This window comes from Rhagoletis zephyria, unplaced genomic scaffold (genome assembly GCF_001687245.7).
Source record: "Rhagoletis zephyria isolate East Lansing unplaced genomic scaffold, Rhagoletis_zephyria_1.1 Rzeph_scaffold_02495, whole genome shotgun sequence".
NCBI classification, from domain to species: domain Eukaryota; kingdom Metazoa; phylum Arthropoda; class Insecta; order Diptera; family Tephritidae; genus Rhagoletis; species Rhagoletis zephyria.
The window spans coordinates 25,729-45,037 of record NW_016159579.1 but is presented as its reverse complement, the minus strand read 5'-3'; the positions used below and the strand labels follow the sequence as shown (position 1 = coordinate 45,037).

General features: G+C 33.4%; 1 protein-coding gene across 2 annotated transcripts in view; it reads left to right on the top strand.

Annotated features, from left to right (window-relative positions):
- Window positions 1-18,398, top strand: part of daw (activin beta chain dawdle) — a 26,812-nt gene extending 8,414 nt beyond the window's left edge. The window contains exons 1-5 of one of the 2 annotated variants that reach the window (XM_017621529.1): window positions 2,242-2,528; window positions 10,187-11,554; window positions 11,648-11,905; window positions 17,146-17,528; window positions 17,633-18,398. In XM_017621529.1, the coding sequence (XP_017477018.1) occupies window positions 10,510-11,554; window positions 11,648-11,905; window positions 17,146-17,528; window positions 17,633-17,800 (1,854 nt within the window). In that variant the 5' untranslated portion in view covers window positions 2,242-2,528; window positions 10,187-10,509 and the 3' untranslated portion in view covers window positions 17,801-18,398. Of the gene's footprint in view, window positions 1-2,241; window positions 2,529-10,186; window positions 11,555-11,647; window positions 11,906-17,145; window positions 17,529-17,632 lie in introns of those variants that run through there. The other variant, XM_017621528.1, reaches the window with a different exon arrangement.
- Window positions 18,399-19,309: the final 911 nt, after the last annotated feature.

Here is a 19,309-nt window from a genome sequence, read left to right as displayed (position 1 = left end):
GTTATAATACCCTTGTGCACAAGTGCGCTCGGGTAGAAAAATAAGGGTATAATTTTTTCGGTACAGAACAATCCCAGGGGGTGGCGGCATTAAAATTCCGACTTTACAATTTTTGGACGACTCTAATGTACGTACATACATATATGCATAGATATTTTCTTACGGCAGTGACGCTTTGAAATGGGATCCACTGAATGGGTTGGTTGGCAAGCTCGTTTGCTGTCTTTCGACTCCAAGCATTAAACGATCGTGTGCTGACGATCGATATTCGATTTATTACAATATATGTACATACTTTTGCATGCATTTAGATATAGCAATATGCTCGTACATACATACATAAATATATGTTTGTATCTGCATAATGTTTGACTGTCTCTTCTGTCTGTTTGCTGCCCGTCAGCTACGCCTGTAAATTGCAATGCAATCTGTAGCAGCGATTGGTATACCCATATGAAATGTTTGGGGCCAAGCCGCTCACGCTCAGTGCGCTTGCAAGCTGATGCAATTTCATTAGTAATTTCATGACGAAAGGTAATCGCTCTCGGCCGGCATAGAGCAAGCTACTTTATTCCCTTGCGTACTAATAAATTTAAATGTGTATGTATGTATATACTATATATACGGTGACCATCCGTTCTGTTTTTTGCAGGACCGTACTGTTATTTAAAGGTCTGTCCTGCGTAGTTTTTCAAAACAGAAAACCCCCAAAATGTACTGATTTTTTCCAAGTGTCCTGCCTTTGTCTCGCATTTTCTTCGATATTTTAAAATTAACTTTTCCTAATCGAAATAAAAGCAGTGTCGATAACTAATTGATAACTACATAAGGGTAAGCTGGTTTTGAAGGTTCAACTAGTCAATGCGTTCTAAATATTGTACGGTTATGGACAATAGATGACGAGAAATTGAAGACCAGCATCAAATATATCGATAACACTGTTCTACAAATTTTGTGGTAATCGCTTAAGAAAAAAAATATTTTTCAAGCCAATTTTCTTTTCAAACAAGCGTTTTCGTAATTTTTTCGAAAAACGTGTTTTTGGTACATTTCGGACCTATTCGTCAATATCTCATGAAAAAATTATCCGATCAACATAAGCGACCTGCAGTCCTCTTACAAAAATATATTACTTTGCCAATTTCGAAGAAAATTGTTAGTGTTACAAGCGACCAAAATCGAAAAATTTAAATTACAATCATTTTCTTTTTACAGTAAATGAAAATCTGATGAGAAATTTAGATGTTACGGAACACAATCTGCACAAAAAATATATATTATTGCAAAGAACCCATCAATACCTTTCGAACTGTTGGTCGTTTCATGAAATATTGAGGAATAATTGAAAAAGTACTAAAAACACAACAACAACCAAAAAGGAAATACTAAAAATACGTTTTTCGAACAAATCTCGAAAACACTTCTTTGAAACCATGGGTATTTTTTTCGTGTTCAACGATCCAAAGTTTGCCTAAAGAATTTGCTTTACAGAGGTTCATATTTCGTGTAAAGTAATACGTAATATGCCTTATTATAATTTTGTAAATATTCATTACTAAAGGATTAATACCAATGAAGCAATTGTGATTTATGTTAAAAGTATAAAATTGGATTAATAATTAAGAAATATACACTCTTGGTTATTTGAATAGCGCATCCTTTTAATGGACCGTACGAATAAAAACTAAGCGATTGCCTTTTCTTAAAATTGTATACCTTTTACTCCAATTTTGTTTGAATAAATTGAGTAAAAGGTCTGAAATTTCAAGAAAAAGCAATTGCTTATTTTTATTCATACAGCCCAATACTTAGTAGGTACAGTTTTCCTTTTGTTTGTTTAATATTCATTAACTTTTTATAAAAATATATAATATATATAGCATGTAGAAAAACATCCCATTTAAAAAATTTTTGAAAATTAAAAAAAAATAAACATAGGGGCGACAATTTTTTTTTTTGTCTTCTTCCATATAAAAATTTTGTCAAGCTTACTTTGTATGGTAGAAAATCAAAAAAAGGGTGCGCTGTTCAAATGACGAAGAATGTATATATGTAGTATATTTTTGTTATTTTTATACTACGCAATTATATGTAGGTTAATTTTTTGAAAAATTGTCCTGCATTTTCGAAATATATTTATGGTCACCGTAACTATATAGTACATTTCAGGGTGTACCATGTTTGTATGTGCGGGCAATTTATAGTTGAATTGAGTTGTAAGTTGCTTTGCGGAGCTGACTAGTTGCCGGCGGCATGATCGCAAAGGGCGTTTGGGAGGGCAAGCTTTTGGGTGTAAGCACAGCAGTGCTTTGGTCATTCTAGTGACGCCGATGCAGGCAGCAGCTACTTAGTTATTACCACTAAAACGTTTCCAAGTTTATTAATAAAACCACTGCGTCGATAGTATATCACTTCATTCATCAAATGCATCGCAAGGTGGCTAAATGCGTGTCGCGCTATCTGCTCGAATACAATAAAAACTATAAATTAAAAGTGATTTGAAGGACTGTTAATTTGAATTTACATATGTAGGTACATATACTACAATAAATTAAAAGTGATTTAAGTGCGCCAAAGTTTTTGACAAGTGCTAAGACAATAGAAGCAGATAAAACAGTAAAAGTTGATAAAAGATATTAAAATAAGTGAATATTTTCAAAATGCACTGTTTTACACGTTACTTAGATTTTAAGTAAATTAGTTGCATGAAAGGTTTGAAAAAAAAAATCCTAAGAAAAAATACAACAAATAGCCACTTCGTGTCGAACACACCTAAACAAAACAAAAAAAAGTTAAAAACTGTGCTGCAAGTATATAATGTCGTCGATGACGTCCTAATCCATCGTACGACCGACAAGTAGCCGAAAAATATTGCGTTCAATAAAATCAATAAAAGCGCAATATTGGCTGTGGTGATAACGTTTTACACGTATTTTAAATACATAAATAATAGAGCTTTTATTAGTCGCGAAGTGCGTAGATCAAATTTAATGGGGAATAGTATTGAATAATTTTTTTTAATGACAAGTATTATTAAAATTTATAGAAAATATCAGCCACATTAGTTGTTGAAGTGAATTCGAATGACTTCATCCTAAGAAGAAAGGCTTTAAAGTCAAAATTTTAAGAATAAAAAAACTATTGGGAACTGAAATCTAATTATAGTTATATAAAAGTTTACAATATTGCAGTTGCTTTTATCAAAAAATAAATAAAAATTCTAACCTAGGAATTTCCCTCTTCTTCTGCTTCACCTAGGTTTCTGACTCTTTCTCGCCTCGTATCTTCTGAGAAAATAGCTGCACGGGCCATCAATTCAATTGTAGTGTAAATTTTAGAGAATTTTATACTCTTTATTAGAGAATTTAATACAGCAGAGCGCGCTTCCACTCCGCAGGGCCAAGGCTCAAGCCCTGGTCAAAGCAACATCGCAAAAAAATATAGAAAAAAGGTTTTTTCTTAACAGCGGTCGCCCCTCGGCAGGCAATGGCAAACCTCCGAGTGTATTTCTGCCATGAAAAACAGCTTCTCATAAAAGTACAATCGCCGTTCGGAGTCGGCGTAAAACTGTCGGTCCCTCCCCTTTGTGTGACTAATATAAAGGCGCACGCCACAAATCAGAGGAGAAGCTCGGCCAAACACTAACAATCTAAAAAAAAAAAGAAAAAACAAGTAAACAATAAACATAATTAGCAAAAAATATTCTAGGTATTCGGTTTTTTAGCTTAATAAATTCTAGTTAAAAAGGGGAAGTTTCAATAGGCACAGAATTTGCATTGCTTTTTGAACATTTTTTTTCCGACGCACAGTACCGCCTAAGTGGGCAAAAATCAAAAAATTCGTATTTTTTAAAGGTAATTTATCCACTAAAAAGAACCAAACACAAATTTCCGTATAAAATAAATTATATGCCGCTAGGAAACCACCAAAATCGACAAATTTTATACTAAGAATATTAATAAGAGCTTCACCTGTAGAAAATAGAGATTTCTTTTTGTTAAATAGTTGCCACCTGTTAAAAAATTAAATTCAAATTTTTTAATGAGTTAAATGAGCTCATAGTTGCCAACTGCATAGAAAATCAATTCAATTCAGATGAAAAAGATTTAAAAAACTTTTAGCTTGCAAATATTACGAAGATTGTTGCCACCTGTTTGTATAGTCAAATTTAATGAAACTAAAACAATGATTGTGCCAAACCAAAGGTTTACGACCTCGTATTTATTATTTTATTACAAATACATTTAGTATCAATCGGTGATTTGTTCTGATTACGTTCCTTTTAAATTACTGGACCCCTAAATTAACTCAGGAGTGTTTTTACTCTTCACTTATTTCTTGTAAAATATGTCCAATGTTTTCTTTTGTCTGATACCCATATTGATATACATATTTCTGCTACCTTATTCTCTTAATCAAAGTGAATTTGATTTTTTTAACATGTCGCAACCCTTCTACGTGTCGTTTAGAAGTAAAGCATTTTCAAAACCATTTCAAAACCAATTCAATTGAAACCCACATTGTAATATCTAATTCATTTAACTTATTAAATAATTTTAGTAAAATTTGTAGCAGGTGGCAACCCGTTTCAAAAAAAATAAAACTTCACTGCACATCTAAAGGCAGTCCCTGTCATTTAACACCTCACTTTTGAAAGTAGAACGAACTAAATGTACATACTAGGGATGTTAATTCTTCAGCTTTTTCGGATCCCGGGATTTTCGGTATGTCGTTGTCACAATCCCGGGATTCCGGGATAAGTCCCGGGATTTATATAATCATTACTTTTCAACAACTTAAATCGAAAAAGTGGTTTCTATATTGCATGAGAAGCTCTCCTACCATAAAATAAATAATTAATAAATGGTTTTGAAACCTACTTTTTTGTTTAAAGTTGCGCTTTTATTTTTTCTCTCTGACGTCAGGATTTAATTAAAGGGCTTTGTAATTTCAAAGATATGATTTATTCCAAAAACTATTTAAAAATTCAATGCAATGTACATAGAATAAAAATTTGGGTGCCAGTTGCAAGAGGAAATTTCTTTAGAATTTAAAAAAATTAAAATTGTTTGGATTGACAAGAAAGAATTGGTAATTTTTTAAGCTGATAAAGTTAGAAGGACGAAGTTCGAGGATGTTATCGAGTTTATATAAGTCCTTGAAGGGTTCATAGTTTTATTGCAATTTGTTCATTTTTATACCCGAGCGCACTTGTGCACAAGGGTATTATAACTTTGTTCACATAACGGTTGTTTGTAACAGGCAAAACGAATCGAGATNCCATACCAAACTCGGTATGGTTATTGTGCTTGCCACATAAAAGCAAAACGTTGAAAATTATTGAAATCGGACTAAAATTACGACCGCTTTTCATATAACGGTATATTTCAGAAATGCTTAAAACTGCAATATTTCGAAATTTAAGGACGCTAATTTACCTAAAATTTATACACCCCGGATTATCGTGTAGCGGTAGCTTTCGGAAAGGTGGAAAACATATATTTAATAATTGCGCCGGGTATTTAATGTTCGGCTCCGCCCGAACTTAGACTTTCTTACTTGTTATATTTGTAATTATGAAATTTTAGAATTAAGTGATTTTTGCTGCTTGTAAATCAAAAATAAAATTTTTTCGCTTCTTCGCTTTTGCTGGAGCTGTAAACAACATAATTTCATTTAGAATGTTAGATTAAACCTTTTTTTTAGATAAGTTTATATATTCTTAACTACAGTCCTTAACATATATTTTTTTTTCAAAAATAAATATTGCGAAATTTCAAGGATACAATTTTAAAAGGACATTTTCAATACGTAGCAGTCCTTCTGCACAAAACACTTGAATCTGTTTAAATTCTATAGGATTTCCTCTTTAATTTGATACCCATACTTCTTCTCTAAGCACATTTCTCTGAACTTTTTAAATCATTTTTGAATTACTGACCTCAGAGTGAAAAACTAAAAACGCAATTTTACTATATTTGACCCATGGTTTCGCTAATTTATTGATTGCACTTAAAATTTACTATCATGCGGTGTTGTATGTATAATGAGCTAGACATTTATATAAAATATTAATTATTAAATAAAAAAAGAAATATAGCCAATTCTGTTCAAGAAAGGAGTCTCTATTATTGTCATCAGTGCAAACTACAAAAAACCAAAGATCTCGGGATTATTTGCAAAGAATCCCGGGATTTTTGGGACCTTAAACAGGCCGGGATCCCAGGATTACTAGTACATACCTATGTAAATGCCACAAGAACCCAAATTTTCAACTTAAAACTGCATTTACAGTGAAAGTGTGAAAGTTATCCAAAAACAAATTACATTTTGGAGTTAGGCGTCTTCATTTTTACTCCATAATTCTATGCTTGCCCACATTTTATATGCTTCCCACTGTGTGACGGTTTTATTAGCTCTGATCTAATACTTTTCGTGTGAAAGCCTGTAAAAATATCAACCAGCCAAATTACTCTCTAAAGTGAGTGTAAAATGTGAGTAACAACAAAAAGTACGGGAACATGAAAAGCATTTTTCCTATAAAAACGTCGAACAGTGATCGCTTGACACTTTTCATGAATTTACCAGAAGAAAGTAAAATCTTGCAACTTCATTCTCTACACAACTCACCAAAAATCGCCCTCATTTACAGGATTTTGGAGTTCATGAAGTACTGGACCAGGTCTAAATATTACTTTCATCTATACAAAAAAATTGTCGAACCCAGCAACTTTGTATGGAAGGACATGCGTGCCTCAGTCAGCAAAATTAAAATAAAACAAGTAAGAAAGTCTAAGTTGGGGCGGAGCCGAACATAAGATACCCGGCGCAAGTACCGCTACATGATAAGCCGGGGTATATCAATTTTGAGTAAAAAAGCGTCCTTAAATTTCGAAATATGTAGTTTCAAGCATTTCTGAGATTTACCGTTATATGAAAAGCGGCCGTAATTTTAGTCCGATTTCAATAATTTTCAACGCTTTGCTTTTACGTGGTGAGCACAATAACCATACCGAGTTTGGTACAAATTGGTACAACGGTTACCGAGGTACATATATGTGATCATAAGTGGGCGGTGCCACGACCATTTTCCAAAATATTATAATAAACGTATTTCTTGGTAAAGAATTGTTGCAAGCATCAATTTTGAATAAATTAGCTTTAATACTTACTGATTTATCGAAGATTTCGTATTTCTCTTAATTACCGTTATATGGGATGTGGGCGTGGTTATTTTCCGATTTTAAAAATTTTCAGCCATTTGGTATGCTGTACCAAAGCCAACAACTGTGCCAAGTTTGGAAGAAATTGGTGCTGCGGTTACCAAGATATATACATGTAACCATAAGTGGGCGTGGCTACGCCCATTTTCCAAAAATTTATAATATTCTTATTTTTTGCCTAAAAATTATTGCAAATATCAATTTTTAGTGAATTGTCTTCAGTAGTTACTAAAATATCGCAGTTTTCGTTATCTGAAAATTACCGTTATATGGGAGGTAGGCGTGGTTATTGTCCATTTTCAATACCATCCATCCTGCGTCCGAAAAAAGTGCACGTACCAAGTTTCGTTAAGATATCTAAATTTTTACTCGAGTTATCGTGTGCAGAGACGGACAGACAGACGGACGGACGGACGCACAGACCGCTTAATCGATTTCTCTTTTCATTCTGATCATTTATGTATACATTTGTCTATATCTATCTAGATTCGTAGTTTTCAGAAATACGAAAACTGCGTTATTTTAGTAACTACTAAAGCTTACTAACTCAAAATTAATATTTAAATGATTTTTAGAGGACGAATAATAATATTATAAATTTTTGGAAAACGGGCGTAGCCACGCCTACTTATGATTACAAGTGTATATCTTGGTAACCGCTCCACCAATTTCACCCAAACTTAGCGCAGTTGTAGGCCTTGCCACAACATACCAAATGGCTGAAAATTTTTAAAATCGGACAATAACCACGCCCACATCCCATATAACGGTTATTTAGAGCAATACGAAATCTTCGATAAATCAGTAAAATTGATGCTTGCAATAAATATTTAACAAGAAATATGTTTATGATAAAATTTGGAAAATGGGCGTGGCACCGCCCGCTTATGATCACATATATGTATCTCGGTAACCGTTCTATCAGTTATTGTGCTTGCCACATAATATCAAAACGTTGAAAATTATTGAAATCGGACTAAAATTACGGGCACTTTTCATATATCGGTGAATTTCAGAAATGCTTGAAACTTCAATACTTCGAAATTTAAGGTCGCTAATTTACTCAAAATTGATACTAACAACAATGCCTTAAATAAGTAACATTATTTGGAATTTTGGAAAATGGGCGTGATACCGCCCACATATGACTATACAAGTTTATCTCACTATGTCTAACTGAACGTTCTATCGAAGATGTTTAAAATAGGGGTAACCACCCCTGCTTACCACGTAGCGGTAGTTTTCGGAAAGGTGAAAGACATGTATTTAATACTTGCGCCGGGTATTTAATGTTCGGCTCCGTGCGAACTTAGACTTTCTTACTTGTTTTATAGACTTTCTTACTTTTTTACAAGCTTTTATTTAACTTCACTTGTATGTATGTATGTATGTATGTATGTATCTTTGTATGTCCTGGAACTTTGCCCTCAATATTTAACAAACTTCCCGATGACCTACAGACTTGAAACTTCAAACTTAGCTCAGTACTCGAGGACAATGCAATATAAAAAGGTGGCGCAGGAGTCGAGATATTTGTAAAACCCGCATTTATAGTCTGATTAGGTTCATATTTGGAACATATATTACTTATATGAAAAGAAATAAATCCAAAAAAATATTTGCCGCTAGGTTGCGCAGGAGTCGAGATATTTGTAAAACCCACATTCATATTTAGAACATATATTACTTGCGTGAAAAGAAATAAATCCGCAAAAAATTTTGCTGATAGGTGGCGCAGGAGTCGAGATATTTGGAAAAACCGTATTTATGATACGATTAAGTTCACATTTCGAATGCATATTGCTTACATGAAAAGAAATAACTAAACAAAAAATTTTGGCAGCTATGTGGCGCGCGAGTCTATATAATTAAAAAATCGGCATCCGTGCTCCGATTTGGTTTATATTCAGAATATGTGATTACCTATTTAATTGAAATACATTGAAAATTTTGTTTGTTAAGGTCAAATCTAGCACGTTAGGTAAAAAGTGTAGCTAAAAAGCAGGGTGCGGAAAATTTTCTTCGCATTGAAAGGACTGAATGAGAAATATACAGACAGTAATATATTAATTGCAAGATTTCAAAAAACTAAAAAGTAGAAAATAAAATTATAGTTAAAAAACTAAAAGCACGCTTCTATAACAACAAGAACTTAAAAGTATAAAATAACTTATAGATATAGCGATTCCGTTTAAGAAGAATAGGAAGTTCCCTAACTTGATTTAATTTAACTTTTTTAAATTAGCTAAAAATGGGATTCAAGTGATTGGCCCGTAGTCATAGTCAAAATAAAGTCCACTGTATATCTATAAATTATTTTATACTTTTTAGTTCTTGTTGTAATAGAAGCGTGTTTTTAGTTTTTTAACTATAATTTTATTTATAGTATATTTAATATTTACAGAACTTCAGTTAAAGTATGATCTTAGGGTCCTACGAAAGATATTGGCGCTTACACAATAGTGGTTGGCGAGCTTCTCCTCCGATTTGTGGCGTGTGCCTGGATATTGTGACCTACAGTTTTACGCCGACTCCGAACGGCGATTGTATTTTTATGAGAAGCTGCTTTTCACGGTAGAAATATATTCGGATGTTTGTCATTTCCTGCAGTGGGCGTCTGCTATTAACAAAAAAACTTTTTCGGAAACCGGGCTTACCCACAGGCCCTGCAGAGTAGTATAGTGCTCTTTTAACCACTACAACTCATCGGCCCCCATACTAGTACCGGGGCTTTATAACGCAATTAAACTCTTAATTACGTTGGTGTGTTCTGGATTACCAGCATTAGGAAGATTCAAAGTGACTTTAAACTACTGCTAATCTTTACTTCTAAAAAATATTTAATACTTGTACAATGTAAATACATTGGTAATGATATTTCCATAAAATAATTTTTGAGGAGCCTTTTAATTTGAACATGTGGCTTATTTTTTACTGAATTTATTTCCTCTCTTTCTTTTTAGCTGCAGTCACAAAATTCCATAAATGGTTTACCAACTATTAACATCACCAAAACAACTATCAATAACTTCGTTTAATACATGCTATTTGTCAAATGAATTTGCTTTAGCAGATCTACACTGAGAAATAACTCCAAACAAAGTAAAATAGAAACTAAAGTGAAAATTTATTCTATGTTTTTCAAACATCAATGGACTAAAGTGGAAGTTTTAATGTTACCAAGAAGATAGTAATTGAGTGGGAAAAATTAAATCATATTAAAAGTGAATTATTAACAAAAATTACTTAATAAATTACCTTAACCTTCAAATAATACGTAGCGGAAATGGTTAGATATCTAATATCTTTCATGCTGATCGCATTCGTTGCGCTAGATCACAGCATCATCTACGGCCGTCAGCACAGCGACATACCAGCGTCAAACGACTCTGATAGCGCGCAACCATATGCGCACTATGTGCCGCCACCATACGAACAAACGCGACATCTATTTCATGTGCAATCCCCCCAACAGATACACAAACGTTCGCACAGAGTGAATAATAAACGCCCCCGTGCCCCCAAAGCGCGTCGTATACGACAATCGTCCTGGCATGAAAATGTGCCACCAGATGCTATGAACAGCGAGGAAGAGCGTGCGGAACGCGAAGAGGCCGCAGCGGCGCTGCGCCGCTATATACACATACAGCGTCATATGGCGCATCAAGAGGAGCATCTGCGACACCACAAAGAGGAGTACCATCGCACTGCCAGGCAATTAGCAGAGGAGCAGCAGGAAGAGGAAGTAGCGGCGCGGTTGAATGAGCTTCAGGCAAAAGGGGAAGCGCCGCGCGGCACGAGTACAGTGTTCAGTATGCGCATGCCACGCATTTGGCAGCACTTGGGCGCCACCGAAGATCTTATGCTTGGTGATGCGCCGCGTGATTATAACGATGAATCGCAGAGTGGAGCAGATGTATCGCTCTCACTTTCACAATCACTCTCTGTCTCTGATGAACTTGACGATTCTGTTGCGCCTTCGAATGCGACAAATAACAATTGGCTTGAAGTGGCCGATAATGAGCAAAACGAAGCGGCCCAAAAGAAAAAAGAAATCACTGTCAAATCGGGTTGCCCGAAATGTGAAAGTAGTCGGCGCGTGGAACACATAAGTGAGGAAGAACTCACACAACTGCGTATAGAGTATGTCAAGCAACAGATTTTGGAAAAATTGCGGCTGAAAGAGCGACCGAATGTTTCAGCGGTTGGCCTACCCAAACCCATTTATGAGGGTACAACTATCGAGGAGGAGGAAGATGATAGCGCAAAAAATAAAGATCTCGATGATTACTACGCGCGGACTAGCAAAAAGTTTATCTTCCTCCAAAGAGGTAGGTGTCTTCAAATTTTTAATATTTGGATTTAGTCATCTTAAAGACTAAATCTCTAATTTAAATCAATATTTTAAAATTTTTCGCTTTCAGAAAAGCGCGAATGCCAACGTTTGGGCACCAATTCGTCCATGTGTTTCTCATTCAAAATTGATGATGCCGATGCGGATGGATTTGATGTGAACACCGCTGTACTTTGGCTATTCAAGAGCCGAACTAAACGCTCACGTAGAAACAACAGCACGCGTATAGGTCCACAGACTATTGTCGTTTCTGAAGTGCAGCAAAATACAGATCCCAAGTATTTGCCCATTGTGAAAACAATAGCCATACAGTCGGTCGATGTGCAAGGTAAGTCAAAATAATTACATGTATATACATTTGTGGCAATGCACATTCGGTCAAATGATTACTTTTTATGTGCGAAATTAATAGCAGCTAAAATATTGCATTATTTGAATGTAAAAAAAGTGTAAAGGCAGTAAATAAAATGTGAAAACATGTCGTAAACAAGACTTTTCTGCTTTTTTGTATGTTCAAATGATGAGTATATGTGTTTAGGTAGTACTCAACAACATTGTCCAATTAGCTTGGTTTTGACACAAGTTATTTTCTTACCATACTCAACCCCCTCCCCCTTAAAATTAGCTACATCATTAGCGCACACAAGGGGTGGGTTTTGGGGTTCAAACCCCCCCTAAAGCTAATAACCTCAAATACAAACTGTATCTTAAAGCTGAGAATCCAGCTCTCAAGGAAATTATAAGAAATATTTATTATGATTTCTGTTGCTTGAAAAAGCGCTTTGCTTTTGCTGTCAATTTTCATGAGGAAATGAATATACGAGCATTTTTTCTTGAGAGCTGCAAACTGATTTAAGAAATTTTGGTAGAAAATTTCTTTTCCATTTCTCGTCCGTCGTTTTATATGAATTTTTCGTTTTTCTTGAGAGTTCAGTTAATTTTTTTGGTATTCGAAATATTAAAAAAATTTAGGAATCGTGAAAAATCACCATTTTTATCGAAAAAACCAGAAATTGAAAAAAGGAACATAAAGAGCAAAAATTCATGGAATCAATAATTTTTTTTTACTGAGTCTTTTTTAATATTTTTTATTAGGTACTTTTGAAAGTTGAGCGCATCTTGAGTTTATAGAACTTTTTATTAAAAAAAGTAGTTTTTAAGGAAAGAACACAACCGACTTCAATTCTTATATTCAAATTTAGGGGTACCGTTAATTTCTTCATGATCCAATCATCGGATCTCTAAACCAAATTACGGGCCGAACCTTGAGGTACCATCTTTCTACAAAAAAATTATTATAAAAACCGGTTCACGTGGTCCAACGTTACGTATTCCGGCGAATTGATAACCTCCCCTTTTTTTAAAGTCGGTTAAAAGTGTTTGAGTTCTGTTAATCTTATGTAAATAAAGTGCAGTTTATGAATTTTAAAACGCTTATTTATTTATTACATACTTTACATAAAACTTGCATAAATATATTTTAAAGAGCGTATTATCTGAAGAAAATTTTCAGTATTTTCCGGTGATATATCTTCAAAAATATAAAACCCCCCCTAAAATATATTCCTGGGTGCGCCCCTGAGTTACATAATAAAAAAAGTATGGTCACATGTACATAAATGGTTTCTTCTAGCGATTAATTATGGCATTATCAAAATTCCTAAATTAAAAATATTTACTACATGTCTCGCAGATATGTCTTGAGGAGAGATTCCTAAAGCAGTTACTCTTCATAAAATACTTAATTTTCACTTGAGGTTCCAGTATTCCCAAATTCTCCAAATTTACCAAAAATCGCTGATAACTACTTGAAAAGAATACGAATGTTTTTGAAATTAATTTGTGCCAAGAATGTTCAAAGCTCTACTCACTTTGAGCAAAAAATTTCGAAATTTCAATCCGTAAATTCTCTCAGGGATTTGCCTGTTTGCGAAGGCTGCTCATCAATGGTCTTTCCGAATCGGCGCAAGTGTATTTCTAACATAGCCACGGCTACGCTACAGGCAGCTATTTTTCTGCTATCACATACTTCCATTTTCTCTATTAATCACCATTAAAATAGATTATTTATCACCAAAAAATTTAGGAGATATGTTTGGAGATAGCTAAAAATTCGGAAAAATTTTAGCTTTCCTATGTTAGCATTTTAGCGATAGCGAAAGTTAGAATCCGGCTGATGGTCGACACAGTTGGCTTTTTGATTTCGAAGAGAACTTCATCAGCAAGAAACGCTATGTTTTCAGATCTAAATATTTTAGCATCCTTTCCAAATTGTTTTCCATAATTTTCATCTTTCTTAGATAAGTAATTGCAAAAAATACACGTTTTTCTTCTAAGAGTTTCATGGAACTTTCGCAAATGTCAGCTGTACCAAAATTTTTTCCAACATGGTTGACAACCGAAAAAGGCTTTTCTTTTTTCGAACATCCAATCAGCCGAAGTTCAAACAACTCGCCTTCTGAGATAACATGATAGCCCAGAAAAAAACCGTTTTCTCGAAAACGGCTAAAAACGGCGGGTTCAGTAAAATAAAATCAACTCACTACTTCTTAATTTATCCATTTCCGTTTCCATTTTGTTTGCCGAAAGTTAACAAAATTGTAAAAGCTAACATAAAATCATAAATGGAAATAAATCAGAAAATTTTTGAGGTTATGCAAATAAGTCAGTTTTTTTTTTTTTGCAAAAAAATTATAAAAAGTAACTTTTTTGAATTGGGACATAGTTCTCACTTATAGTTTTGTTTTCCATTTAAAACTTTTCTTTAATTATTCGAACTTTACAAAAAAAAATTCCTTGAAACTTGCAAAATAAACCAGTTGCGCAAACAACGTATCAATAACATTTTGAAAGTGTAAATTTGGTTTATTGCTGTCTAACGGTGTTTTTTATTTTACAAAAACTAAGTGAATTTTCTGTTATTTTGGAATACTCCTTACAGAATGCTAACAAAAAATAATGTAAAACTGCCTTTACAAAATTGGACTTTCGCAATGTACCAATAACCAGTACAAGTTTGTACTTGACCGTATTCATGATACTGTACAGGACTCGGCTGGGTATTGGACCAAACCCACTTTTTTTAAAGATATTGAGTCATATGTAAAAAAAAGTAATTTCTCGAAGTTCGAAATTGGACCTTTGGTAAAAAATTATTTTTAATTATTGCATGTAAACAGCAAAATAAAGGTAAAAATACAGACGCCTTTCGCTCTTATTTATATGGTATATAAAGTTTTTTGTGAAAGCTTATATTACAGATGCTATAACGCGTCAAAAGTCAAATCTTCGAAAAATCAAAAACTTTATATTTCAGAAAATTTTGAACAGATTTTTAAAAAGTTCGTATCGTTCTACTAATTTTTTACCAAAGGTCCAATTTCGAACTTCGAAGGTCCATATCTCGATTTCGGAGGCTAACTTCGAAAAGCGGAGAAATCACTCTTTTACCTATGACTCAATCTCTTAAAAAATTGGTTTGGTCCAATACCCAGAAAAAAAAGTTGATTTTACCGTACAGTGTTATGGGAAGTTTTTATTTGAATAGAACCTAAGAAAAGTTCATGGCATCATTACAATTATTCAGTTCTTGTTAGTTTAACGAATCTGCATATGAACCCACACTATTCCATTGAATAGGTGAGGGCAGTGTTCGGACTGAAAAAATAGTGGTAAATTAGCTTGAGAAATTGTGGTAAATTCCAAAACAATGTGATAGATTTATATTTACATACACCCTGCTGAAAAAGTGTGCGTGTTATATTCGCAATGTTTTTTCGCTAAATTTGTATGAAAAAGATAGTTGATCCTACAACACAAACCATAAAAATCAAAGTTCAAAACTTTGTACAAAATTTTCTTATATTTTATCAGGGTTACTAGGAAAATTTTTTATTTATTATAATTTATAAGAATTCAAGTTCCTTTTTAAATTTTTTTGTTGGCTGTGTTTATCCACTAAAAAGAATTAAGCAGACATTTCCCTAAAAAAATATTTATATGCCGCCAGGAAGCCACTAAAGTCGACAAATTTTATACTAAGAATTTTAATAAAAGCACAGCCAGGCGTAAGCTCTTCACAGAAAAAAATGTCAAAAATATATTCTTTAAAATAAAATGTTGGTGCGACATTTCTTGTTTCCATATAGATAGCATAGAATTACAGGAATTAAAATTTTGGGATAAAATTAAACACAGCGTGTCCCTGCTGTGTTCCATAAAAATTAAAAAAAAAAAATTAAACAAAATTTCAAAAAATGCTAAATTTTAATGGAATGAATAAAAAAAATATATGTAAAAATAGGTTATTTTTTATGATTTTATTAAATAGTACAGGCTTTTAGCTTTCAAAAGAAGAAATAAAAACCGGATCATTTTTTGCCCTTTCTGAAGTAATACGTTTTTCACTAATGCATAAAATAATTTTTTCATTTTTTGTCAGTGCATTGAGATCTGCACGATTCGTTCCATTTTCAAAAATTAGGTGTCAGATTAAAAAGAATGACCTGTGGACAATAGAAGGTTTATTTTGTTTTTAAAGAGTTGCCTCCTGTGAAAAAATTAGATTGTTAAAAAATTGTACTAAATTTTTTTTAAAAGTTAAATGAATTATTAAGAGATGGGTATCAATCGAAATGTGTATTAACTAGATGCAGCGAGTTGCCACCTGTTCAAAAAGAAAACAAATTAAACTTGAATTAAAGGAACTAGGTCATCGTCAATCAGTGATTTATTCTGATTACATTCCTTTTAAATTACTGGACTCTTAAATTAACTCAAGAATGTTTTTACTCTCCACTTATTTCTTGCAAAATATGTCAAATTTTTTCATTTATCTTGTACTCATATTGATATACATATTTCAGTTACCTTATTCCCTTAGTTAAAGTGAATTTGATTCTTTAAACATGTGGCACCCCTTCTACGTGTCATTTAGAGGTAAAGTATTTTCAAAACTAGTTCAATTGATACCCATATTTTAATATCTAATTCATGTAACTTATTAAATAATTTTAATAAAATTTGTATCAGGTGCAAAAATAAAAAACTTAATTGCACATCTACAGGCCAAGCCCTGTCATTTCACACCTCGCTTTTGAAAATAGAACGAACTATATGTACATACCTATGTAAAAGCCACAATAACCCAAATTCAAACAGCATTTACAGTGAAAGTATGTAAGTTATCCAAAAACCAATTGCATTTTTTAATTTAGCGTCCTTAATTTTACTAAGATTCATTTAAATCCGTTCATAATTCTATTTTTTCCACATTTCATATGGAAGGGAAGCACTGTGCGACGTTTGCCGGGTCTGGTAGTATATTATATATGAATTATATAAAATCACAGTTATCTCGAAAAGGTACCAAGATAAGATTTGATCGGAGATGATTACTGAAACATCGACATTTGATATTCTGTAACAATATCGAGGGTGGTTTTCATGAGGGTTTAAAAAAATGTCTACACTACCGTGAGCCCAGTATACATAGCATTTGTATTAGTTATGCATTTTTAAGTCATCAACAAATTTTTAATATTCAAAATTTTCCTCTTATCATTACAGACGAATGGATGAAGATCGATATTGAATGGCCAATAAAACGATGGTTCGGCAACCACGACCTCAGCCACCTGATACACATTTCATGTCGCACATGCGATATGGCTTCAATGGAGAAAATGATTTCCGTGAATAAAGATTATCGTCCATTCATTATGGTCGACACACAGAATCGTCGTCGGGCGTCGCGTCAGAAACGTGGCATCAATTGCACGGACGGTGTGACGGAGTGTTGCCGCGAGAAGCTATACATTTCATTCGATGAAATTGGTTGGGGTGACTGGATCATACAACCACGCGGCTATGACGCCTACTTCTGCCGCGGGTCATGCGGAAGTGTGGCGAGTGTTGCACAATCAGCGACGCACCATAGCGCTTTCTTGCAGGTATTGCATAATGAGTCCACTTACCATAATACATACCTACATACATACATTTTAATATGCCGATGATACTATCTTACGCTCAATTTGGGTTTCGTTTCTTGCAGAAAGTCGCATTGTCGCGTCGCAACCGAGGCAGCAAGCCGCTTGAGCTGATACCTTGCTGCACCGCCAAACAGTATTCTTCGCTGCAGCTCGTCTTTATGGATAGTAACAATACAGCGACACAGAAAACCTTTCCAAATATGGTTGTCGAGTCGTGTGGTTGCCGGTAGTTCTAAGTCACGCCAATGCGAAGGTCTTCGCTCATGCCACTAGTAGAGTGCATCACTGTATTATCCCAATAGTTTTTAAGTCTGTTGTCTCAAATGTCTCTCACTAATCGAAACTTCATTCAAAACGCGTGCCGGTACATATTTATGTAGTTTTAAGCTTCATTAATTCAGCTCTAGAATCACTTTCGTTGTTCATAGAGTCGCTAACATTACTTTTTTAACTACTTAAATTAGTTGTTTCTTAAATGCCACCTAACCTAAATTGCTGCCATAAAATATTTAACAAATATTTATGTTTAGTGATCGTTTTGCTGTTTTTTATAAGAACTGTATTCAGTACTTAAGCTCTCGAAGAGAAGTTAGTTACTATTAGTTTTTAAGATTTACGTTATATGTATAGGTTAGTGTTTTGCCAAAAATTATTTATGTAAGTAGTTTCTTTTGGAATTGTAAAAACTTAGTTCAATTTATAGTTGATTATTTATTAGTAAGTCCTAGGTATAAGTGCTCGAGCACAATTAGGAATACTTAATATGTATATAAAAAGAATTATTATACCGTAGATTTAGTGAAATAAAAGAAAAAATTAAAAAGCTTAATAAAGCAAATAGAAAAATTACATATACAAATTTAAAAGTAAAATTTTTTTATTTCAAAAAGGAACATAACACATTTACCCCGCAAACATATTCTAAGCGTTCGGAATATGTACATATATTAGTCCGGAATGAAGTCTTAGGTGGATACGAAATATGAGTTTCAAAAGCAAACAATTTTTGACTCTTATATGAACCTTTTAGGAGTCATGTATGTATCGTCGGTCCCTACGAAGAGTGGCACATTTCATTATTCGCGTCGCAAAGTAGCACATTTCAGATTTTTGCGTGGAAGACTAGCACATTTCAGATCTTTGCGTGGAAGAGTAGCACATTTAAGGTTTAAACTAAATCATAAAAGTATAATTTGTATTGGAAATTCAAGTGCTTAGTTTATATTTCTCTAATTCTATTATAAAATTCATGAAATCAAGACGGTATATAGCGTTTAGTGATCATTTGCTGGAGATCATCCATTTTTCTTTTTTTTTAAGGCATTTTACTCCTTTAAGCTTTATACAATTCATATTGTTTTTTGGTTAACCACTGAAATTTTGTTTTCAGTATGTTCAATTTCAATTAAAATAAAGTTTATTAAAAAAAAACCATGTAAACCCACGCTTAAAATTTTGTAGAAATCTAAAAAAATCAACTAATTTTCATTCAAATTTCAAATTTATTTAGTCAGAAGTGTTACAATTTTCTTGAGTGTGAAGTTTTATAGCCGATTAAATTTTAATGTGATAATGTGCAAGTTTCAAGAGCCTTAAAATTACCTTTGATTCTTTTTCTCGCATTTGCTACCATATAACGAATAAACACAATTTATTTTTATATGGAAGAAAACCGCAACAACGGAAATTTTTAGCCACTTGAAACTTGCGCATTATTGCAATAAAATTGAAAGGGCTTT